The 10569-nt window shown below is 41.7% G+C and overlaps 1 protein-coding gene across 10 annotated transcripts in view; it reads right to left on the reverse strand.

Moving 5' to 3' along the window:
* Window positions 1-10569, reverse strand: part of NEK11 (NIMA related kinase 11) — a 246032-nt gene that overhangs the window by 234299 nt on the left and 1164 nt on the right. For 5 of the 10 annotated variants that reach the window (XM_057737891.1, XM_057737896.1, XM_057737897.1 and 2 more), the window contains exon 2: window positions 6790-6961. In XM_057737891.1, coding sequence (XP_057593874.1) covers window positions 6790-6961 — 172 coding nt within the window. Of the gene's footprint in view, window positions 1-6789; window positions 7059-9659; window positions 9792-10569 lie in introns of those variants that run through there. The other 5 variants (XM_057737901.1, XM_057737900.1, XM_057737893.1 and 2 more) reach the window with 2 other exon arrangements.

The raw sequence follows: 10569 nt of genomic DNA on the forward strand, positions 1-10569 counted from the left end.
CTTCTCTCCTTTTCCCTTCCAGCTCCCAGACCTTACATGTTGTAAGATGCCCAGAAGCTCAGAGGCTTGAGTTACTGCAGACCAAGAACTGACAAAGCCCAAAGTGAAGTCTATATTCAAACTCACCCTGTCCAGATTTACCTAGGACAATATTCTCCAGAACATGAACTATTTTAAAAGAGATTTTAAGATGCACTCATATTATAATCTCTATTAAAAGACTGAAGATTTTAAGGGGAGAAGACCTGATCACTACCATAAAAAACTGAAGAAAGCTGTATTTTCTGGCAGGGCAAAATGAAAAGAAATCATTAGTTTCCTCCAAATTGCTTTCATAACTCTCTACTGCATAAACCATTGAATCCTATTAAATTAACTCAGCCCACTCAATAACTCGATTTTACCATCACAGATATCCACTGGGGAGAACGCCGGGTCATAATATAGAAATAATAGCTTTAATAAGAGTACAGAGAACAGGCTCAAAGCTGGACTCATTAAATCTACCGATGTTTTATTTAGAATGACTCCAAACTGAAAGTAAGGATATGTTAAAATAATTAAGTAAATCAGACAGAAAATCCATAAGTAGGTGTTAGCAGATGCAATATACAAACAGTAGCTTTGCTGAAGGCTGTTATTAAACAGCAAAAATTACTGTCACATTAAGTCACTGAAAGCTGTTTCAAATATTATAAAATCTATGCACTCTAGTTAAGAACTATTACTCATTTTAAATTATTTTTGACACTGGCAGGTAGTATAATCAATTTATTAATTCTCTAAGAGGAAATAACGTCCTTTTGTATAAACAGTGAAAACATATACACAGAAATTCCTCAATATGAAAAGTGATTTCTCCATTTCTCAATGTGTCAGAAATAAACCTGAAAATGGATGAAGTCCTTTTTTTCTAATTAAAACTGAGCATCTCAGCAAATGTGGCCATAATCCAAAACTGGCTCAAATATTCTTCAACGGAACGCACAGAATGGCCATCGCTTCTCAGTGATTGAAGTTTGGTTATTCATTAGTTTTCCAGACTTATACCACTGACAGAAAGGATATGCTGAAACAATCATTACATCAAATCTCTGAGGATGCAAAAAGGCAATATAGTTTTTTACTTCTACTTCAAAGAGAGTATCAGAATCTACATAACCAACAAGAAGGAGCTACATGATATTAAAGCCATATGGTAGACTATTACGCAGGTGTTTTAAATGATGCTTTCAAGAGTATATGATAAGATGGGAAAATACTTATATTTCAGTGTTTCCAAAAACAAAAAGATGCAAAACGGACTTCCTAGGTGGCACAGTGGGTAAGAACCCGCCCGCCAATGCAGGGGACACGGGTTCAATCTCTGCCCCAGGAAGATGCCACATGCCACGGAGTAACTAAGCCCGTGTGCCACAACTATTGAGACTGCGCTCTAAAGCCCATGAGCCACAACTAGTGAGCCCATGTACCGCAACTACTGAAGTCCACGCGCCTATAGCCCGTGCTCTGCAACAAGAGAGGCCACTGCAATGAGAAACCCACGCACCACAATGAAGAGTAGCCCCCGCTCGCCGCAACTAGAGAAAGCCCGTGTGCAGCAACGAAGACACAACACAGCCAATTAAATAAATAAATTTATTTTAAAAAAAAAGATGCAAAATTATATGTACACTGAATGGAACTGCTCTCCCATCCTTTTGCCTAGGTTCAGTGGTCCTCACACTGTTGTCCTCAGGCCAGCAGCAAAAGCTGTTAGAAATGCAAATTCTTAGGCCCCACCCAGACTGGCTACACCCAGAAGTTTGGGAGGAGAGCCCAGCAATGTGTGTTGTAACCTGCCCTCAAGTTCTGATGCCCGACAGCACATGAAAACCACTGGTTAGTTCTTAATCATTCTTGAGGTCTCAGCTGAAATGGCATGTTCTCAGGGAAGCCTTGCCTAACCAAAGCTCATCCTGTGATCTTAGGTCTGCTGCACCTACAGCAACCAAGACTTTTCTTTCACAATACTTAATGGCAGTTGGTAATTATTTACTTTTACGACCATACAATTAGTGTTTTTCTCTCGCACTAATTAGCGTTTTTCTCTCGCACTAGACCAGATATTCTCAGGCCCAGCTGTACATTCAAAACACCTGGAAGCTCTCAAAACTCCAGATGCCTGGGATGAGGCCCAATTAAAACAGAATGTATTGGGGTGTGACACAAACATATGTATTTTTAATATTGTTATTTTACTGTTCAGTCATGGTTGAGAATCACCCAACACAAACTCCTTAAAGAGCAGGTGAACAGAAAATAGTGACCAGATTTGTTGAATGAATATGTGGGGTTTCTTTTGCTTTTATTATGTGGATTTTTTTCAAGCTTGCACGTGGTACAAAATTCCAAATGTAAAAAAAGAGTTCAGTGAAAAGTAAGCCTCCTTCACTCCTTGTCCTTAATCTCTGAGGCAACCAACAGGCCCATTGCCATATGTTTCCCTGAAGATTAAATAAATGTCTGTCAATGCATACAGAGAAGAACAGAAGTTGGGTGGCAGGATTACAGACCATTTTCCTGCTTTCACGCACACCTGCACTTTTGTAAAACCTATGCACGTTACCTCCAGTACTAGAAAAGGAGGTAGCCTAGGGTTAACTGTATGCACACGCCCCTAGAGCTGTTCCGGAAACGCACACTTGTTCCGAGGGTTCCCAGGAAAACAGTCACTTGGAACAATGTTCTCTGTTATGAAGAAGAGACCCTTTATCTAGCTTAATGTCTAATTGTTCCACCTGTTTCGTTTTAGTTACATTTTCTCTTCTGATTACATATTCAGCTTCTCCAGACTCACACCAGAAAATGGTGGGAAGGTACATGAAAGGAGACCCTCCTTTGATGTACCAATGATCTAGGCCCAGAATTAAGAAGTGGTATCATGATTTATATTTATATTTATATTAATCTTATCTGAATTTGAGTAACATAAGCCCCTCACCAAGGCTGAGCATCTCTAGGTATACTAAGATGAAAAGCTGAGGAATGGATCCTAATGTGGTGGCTTAACCATGGTTTTGTCCTTCAAAAGCCCTAACCCCCTCGGCCCCACCTCTGTTGGTAGGTACAACTCAACACAACGCTTTGGAACTGGGCTGTAGGACTGAGATGTTCTCAGGAGGGGCTGGGCTGAGGAGAGCATTTAGCTTTACAATAAAGGACCCAGACTATTGTGGGGTTTTTTATTGCCTCTTTAAAACTTTTCACCTCCTTCACTCTTAAGGTCTAAGGCCACTCCCCTCTTGCTCTCAGTGTGACTAATTCTATCAGCGGCCCCCAGTTCCCCTCCTCCATATTGCTTCCATGGCTGGGTGGGAAATCTGCTTGTTACGACTTCCAAAAATCCACTCTAATACAGGCCCAAGGGCTCTCCTAGGAAGCAAGGGCCTGGGCCTCAATGTGTGGATTTGAGGACATTTCTCTAAGGATTTGGTCTTTCCAACTTAAGATCCTCACCTCATACTATATAGACATTTGATACTGGGAAGAACTGTCCTGTGGAGAGAGAAAGCATCTCCATGTTAACCATGTCAACCATATTTAGGCAAAGACCAAAGTGAAGGCGCACAGTTAAGGGGGCAAATATTTAGATATTTACATGGGGGGAATGAAAGCTCTTAGATAATGCACAGAAACTAGTAAATGACCGTATGTAGCTAAAAGGGAGCTGGGTAGTGGCCATTCCAACATCTCTAAGAGCAACCTGCCATATAGATGCTGAAGCACTGCACTGGCTGCTGGTTGTTAATTCTGCCTCTTTTCTAGACTAGAAGTTCCTAAGGGCCAAGCCTTCCATCTCATTGCTTCAGTTTCCTCCCTGGTACTCAGTCGGAAGCAAACGTTTATTACATAAATTGTATCAAATACTTGAGCTGACAGATGAAAAGACTAGAGCAGAAAATCAACTCCACATAATAATGTCACTGTATCTTAAGGGTGGTGAAATTTTTTTAAAAACCAGCATTCTATGCTGATAAAATTAATGTTGAAATTCACCAACTGTGGCCATGATTAATTATGCATTTTATCATGTACAAATAATCATAGAATTCAGGGTAAGCCTACTTCCTTAACATCTCTTTTCTATTAAATTACACACAATATGTTAAGGGCCAAAGTAACTTCCTGGCTTATTAAAATCTTGTAGGTTTACTTAATAAAAAATTGACAGCTTAACAAAAATATAAAATTATAAGCTAGAATTAGAATAATCTTTAGGAATATGTGTTAACATCACATAAAGCAGACTTTCTATAATTATGAAAGAAATTATTCCCAAATATTGTTTCATGAATTTCATGACATAGAATATAATAAAGTAAAACCTCTATTTTATTCACTAATCATTTTAAACTTAATTTTATTCTACTGTGATAACTAAAAAAACAATGCCAGATATTTTTATGCCAAAAAAAAAAAAAACTATCTCCAAACATACTTTAATCAAGTGTAATGCCTGTGGCTTTTTTTTTAATTCCATAACAAATGCAGAGTCAATAAAAATGTAAAGGAATGTGGTATTTACATTGTAATTAAAATTCACAAATTGATAGTATAGGAAAAATGTCGATGGTAGAGTGGTGCCCTCAAGAGGCACAGTGATAAATTGCACCTGTCTTACAGGAAAGTCCTCTGCTTAAACCTAAAGTGCATGTCGCCTGGTAACAAGTGTCCTACAGACCAGCTGGATTCATGGCCTACCTATGTCACTCCTTTAACAAGGGCGCCAAGGCCTCAGAAGGTTAGGGTGTGTCTGGAAAATACGAAGAGAGTCTCATCTACTCTCATCTGTTAGGGGAGCATCATTCATAACCTTACAGAAATCTTTTTAGAAGGTATTTTCTACCCATCTCTTAACCAATTTCCTATGTGTATGGCCTAGTATGTAAGCAGAATTTAAAACCTTATCTAACCAAAACCTTATCTAACTGCACAGGCAGCAGTGTTAGCAACTCTTAGCAAATTTTTTGATTTTTTTCAAGAGAAGATGAAAAACTCAACTTTATGAGAGCCACCCATTTTTAAATACTGACAACTAGTTTAGATTTAAAAAGAAACAACTCTGCAGGCCAGACAAAACACATCTGAAAGCTGAATGTGACCAGTATGTAATATGCTGTAGAGATTCTGATGATGAATGATTCCTGTCCAAGAGATGCTAGACTAGACCTTTGGTATCAAATGATTTGTCAATTATCCTCACTACTGGATTCATGCTACATACCTAGGCTTCGTCTGCCATCTTCAGCTCAAATCAGCTTCCCATTCAACCGGTCCCAGCCCCCTCTTCTCTCTCACTCTCCTCCCCCTCCCTACACACACACACACACACACACACACACACACACACACACTAAACTCACCCATCATTTCAAGTCTGATGCTTTCACATTTCATCTTTGTACAGCTTATGTTACATGACTTTAATCAACTTTTTAGCCCTCCTGTTAACTCTCAAATTCTTCACATTCTTCATTAGTTGAAGAAACCAAAATTGGATATGGTCTTCACATTGTGATTTTTATAACTCTTGGGTCAGATGTTTCCATAAAGGGTCTCTAGTAATTTCATAAATTTATCATCCTGTTCTAAATGGCCGGAAGAGTACTTCTAGGATTTAAGGTAAAAAATTATTTTTTGGTAGGAGTCATAAAGCATTTTCTAAGGACACGAGAAAAGTGCCAGCATTGTCCCCATTCTTCACATAGGAATTATCAAAAATTACAAACTTTAGGTGATACTTTTTAAAATTCTGGACACAGACCATTTAAAAGGTTGATTTTTAAAATAAAATAGTAGCATCAGTAACGTTTACTTTGATAGTTCCTGTGACATATTAAGAAGTAGAAGGAAGTTTATCACGCTGATTTTAAACACAATGGGCAAAAGCTGGAAGAATTTAGAGTAGCCTCAAAACCTCTGGATAAAAGAGTAGATCATTGGATGGAAATCTGTTCTTCTCGAGTTAAGGTCTGACTTCTGGGATCACTCTTCCTTCTCCTTCCCCTTCCTCCTGTGTTTCTGATGTACAAGTTTCTTATCCTAACTTTGGCTCCAACTAACTTTTCACTGAAGCAAATTCAAAAACTTCCAGCTAAAAATGAAGATTCATCCTTATTTGTAAGAGAAGTACTGTCCAACAGCATTAAGAGTTTTTCTCTACCATGAAAGTTTATAGGGTTTGACTAAAATCAAAGGAAAGGAAGTAACAGGAGGGTCATTAATATAAGATAATTTAAATGGGAGCCCCTGTTTGGTTTAAATGTCTAATTTGAGGGCTGTATGACTATAGACTTTGAAAAACTCCTCCATCGAAAAAAGCCAAAGAAAGTCAATACCGTATTTCCTTCAGTACACTCTAGTCACCTCAAATGTGAACTACCATCGATTTGCATTACATAACATTTCTAAAAATGCAGTCATTATAAATAATTCTTATTTTTTCATTCAAGTCCCAATCAAGTTAAGTGGAAGCAAAGCTGTAATTGAGACTTTGGTATGCATAAAAATCTTACTTTCACATAATCTACCCCCGGTCTACTCTAGGTCACTTGAGTACTTCACTCACCTGTTGAAATGCCTTTAAAAATCTCATCTGAAGACACCATTCAAAGAGCTTTTCTATCTCTTACTAAATTCTTACTTCAATGCAAAGAGCAAAGTAAACAGTACTCCATGTTTTTAATCAGCTAAGAGCTGCATACAGAGCAACCAACTCAAGATTTGCATGAAGTATTTTTTACTTACAGTTCCTCTCCTTGTTTGGCTTTCTTGTCCGACACCAGATAGACAGTTCCAAAACTTCCACTGCCGAGTTTCTGTAGAAGCGTGTATCTTCTCGCGATCAAGGGCTTTGGACACGTGGAAACAGCTATTGATCCACTCACGCACTTAGCAGCCTCTTGGAATTTCAGCATTGCTTCAAACAAGAGAGAACTGTTTGTTTGCTTATAGAAACTCAACATTCAAGTCTCCTAGGAGATGGTCAAGTGCATCCAAGTAGCGTCGGTCAATGCCTTAAAGAGGAAAAATCCAGAGGTCAGGTCTAACGGGTGCTGAACCATTCTTAACAAAAAGTGTAAGTTTCTGACCGTGATACCTGTGCCTTGATTAGTGGAGTGAAAGACCCAATGTTGGTTAACTTTAACTACTTGAGAAAATGTTAAAAGGTAGAGATACTGCAGATTCCAATAGAAGTCAGTCTTTCAAAAAAACAGAGCCCTCCCTCAGATATGTAAATTTGGCAAAACTGAGAAACAAATTCCCCAAAGTTCTGAAATGTATATATATTTTTCAATCAACAATCTGTTTAAGATTTTACACTCCCTGCCTACTTTTTAAAAAACATCCAAGTATAAGAACTTTATAGTTTTCTAAAACCTACACATCTGCATCAAGCTTTATGTAATTCTTTCTTATGTCTATTTTGATTGACAAATGGTGAGTTAGGATTAAACCAGAAATTAGCATGGTGCTGGTTTCTTTCAAATTTTTTTTCCTGTATACTTTAAACCATGATATTGAAATGAAGCAGGACCCTATGGTCTTTGCTCAACCTCCCCCCACCCCCCAAGTCCTCAGCCTGCCTTCAGTCTGTGAAAAACTTTAGCCAAAGAATAAATTTAATCAGAGAAGTGACAAAATGCAGAAACAAAGGAAAACAGTCAAAGGAGATCAAATAATAATAGTTTAGTCATTAAGCAGAGTCAAGGACCTTTACTTCCTCCTTAAGGGCTACAGATAATATTCTGAGTCATGTCCTGTGAGCTGTCTTGTAGATACTTAAATCCCCACCAGGTGGAAGAAGTTAACTACACGATGACCAGACTGTAGCCATGGCATAAGCTGTCACAATTTTGAGAACTGGCCTCAAAGAAATGTAAACAAAACAACCTTAGAACCGCAGACTAACCATACTTAAAAGAATCAAGATGATGCTGGTCAGACCACCAATGACCAATTTCAAGGTGACTGTCAGAGCTGACTGTGCTCTTTCTGCATGTAGCCCACTCCCTCCTCTAAAAAGCTCTTGCCCCCTGACTGTTGGGGGGGTGGGGCGGAGTCAGCCTTTGGACAGGCATCTGCCCTCACCCTGGTTGCCAGCATTTAAAATATAGCAAACTTTCCTTTCCACCAAACTTGCCTCTTTATTGGCTTTTGAGCAGCAAGCAGCTGGACCCCACTTTTGGTTACAATATTTGCATTTATTAGAATAGATGTCAAGAGGGATATGGATTCAAAATGAACTTTTTTCCCATTCTAAGCAAATTCTGATACTGTTTCTGAAGTTTTTTTTTATTATACACACTGTGTATAGAGTCATCTCCCTGGATTGGAAATAAGAGGCGTCACAAATGCAGTTCAAACCTAAAATGGTATTTTAGTGTTAGCCGAACATAAATTTGTTACAGGTAAACCTGTAATTCCTCAGGAAGCTATAAATGTACAGCAGAATTATGAAAGGCAGGACTGTTTCCTACGAGTATGTGCATGGTAAAATCACTTTTACTTCATCAAAATGTAAAATGTTTTCTTGGTAGTTTGAAAAGTGGGTTTTATTTTAAACCTATAAGAAAACATGACTTTAATAACTAATGAGAACAGACTATATAGCACAGGGAAATCTACTCAATGCTCTGTGGTGACCTAAATGGGAAGGAAATCCAAGGAAGAGGGGATATATGTATATGTGTGGCTGATTCACTTTGCTGTACAGCAGAAACTAACACAACACTGTAAAGCAACTATAATCCAATTAAAAAAAAAAGAAAACATAATTTTAAATTGAGGACTGTGCCTTGGAGTCAGGTCAGTCCACGTAAGACAAAAACCTATTGTGCATGATGACAAAACAAGATGTTATCTTCGTAGTTTGGGGTATGTGGCCAATTACAAATATCCTTGGAACAGAACATAAACAAGGAAATGTCTATTTACAGCATTTCCCTTCTTGAAATAATGTGTTAGTCGGTTGCATTTCACCTAATGCCAGTGAGAAGGGAAACTAGTAACCAGCGAAGGGAGGGAGGGATGGAGGGAGGAACCAAATCCCGAGTGGCTGTATGACCACGACAATACTAAAACATTAGCATTGGGTTGGAACTTCGGAGCTGGGGCCCCTACCTCAAAATGCCTGAGTTATGTGGGATTATCGAGATCACAGAAAATACTAGTGAAATCTACTGCTGAAAAACCAACTGGAGAGCAGGGCTCCCAATGTGTCTTTTGTTTGCTTCCTCTCATCCCGGAAAAGTGATGCTTTCCGGCCGAATTCAGCTCTTAAGAAAAACGTATGGACTCATGCTTTTCAACTGAAAAGGACCCGTGCAGTCATCCTGCCGAGGGGAGAGAGAAGATAAAGGCCCCTCGCCTGGGGAAGGTCAGAGTAGTTCCGAGAAGTCCCATTTCCCGGGGGCTGCCGTTTACAAAGGAGCGTGTGGCCCAGCAGGGGCTGAGCAACGCGGCGAGGCTACAGAGCACCTGCGGACCAGGCGGCCTGCGGCCCGGCCTCCCCGACCCCTCAGCGCCCCCTGTGCGACCGTAGAGCCGCCCGAGAACCGGCCGGCGTGTCCTCGCCCCGCCTCAGAGGCGAATGAGCCTCAGCGCCAGGGACACACCTTCTTTACTTCCTCGGTGCCCGGCACACAGCAGGGCGGGTCGGCGTGCAGCAGGCCAGCTGCTGCCCGGGGGTGGGGGAAGCGTGTGTGTGTGCGCACGCGTGCGTATGTGTGGTGGGGAGAGGGAGAGAAGGTGTGTGTGTGTGTGTGTGTGCGTGCGTGTGTGGTGGGGAGAGGGAGAGAAGGTGTGTGTGTATGCGTGCGTGCGTGGTGGGGAGAGGGAGAGAAGGTGTGTGTGCGTGCAAGTGTGGTGGGGAGAGGGAGAACTGTGTGTGTGCGTGCGTGTGTGTGTGTGGTGGGGAGAGGAAGAGAAGCTGTGTGTGTGAAGCGTGTGTGTGTGCGTGCGTGGTGGGGAGAGGGAGAGAAGGGGTGTGTGTGCGTGCGCGCGTGCGTGTGTGGTGGGGAGAGGAAGAGAAGCTGTGTGTGTGAAGCGTGTGTGTGTGCGTGCGTGGTGGGGAGAGGGAGAGAAGGGGTGTGTGTGTGTGCGCGCGTGCGTGTGTGGTGGGGAGAGGGAGAGAAGGGGTGTGTGTGTGTGCGCGTGCGTGTGTGGTGGGGAGAGGGAGAGAAGGTGTGTGCGTGCGTGCGTGGTGGGGAGAGGGAGAGAAGGGGGGGTGTGTGTGTGCGCGCGCGTGCGTGCGTGTGTGGTGGGGAGAGGGAGAGAAGGGGGGGTGTGTGTGTGCGCGCGCGTGCGTGCGTGCGTGGTGGGGAGAGGGAGAGAAGGGGGGGTGTGTGTGTGCGCGCGCGTGCGTGCGTGCGTGGTGGGGAGGGAGAGAAGGGGGGTGTGTGTGCGCGCGCGCGTGCGTGCGTGTGTGGTGGGGAGAGGGAGAGAAGGTGTGTGTGTGTGCGCGCGCGAGTGCATGTGTGGTGGGGAGAGGGAGAGAAGGTGTGTGTGTGAGTGCGTGTGTGGTGG

This window comes from Hippopotamus amphibius, chromosome 6, assembly GCF_030028045.1.
Source record: "Hippopotamus amphibius kiboko isolate mHipAmp2 chromosome 6, mHipAmp2.hap2, whole genome shotgun sequence".
Taxonomy (NCBI): domain Eukaryota; kingdom Metazoa; phylum Chordata; class Mammalia; order Artiodactyla; family Hippopotamidae; genus Hippopotamus; species Hippopotamus amphibius.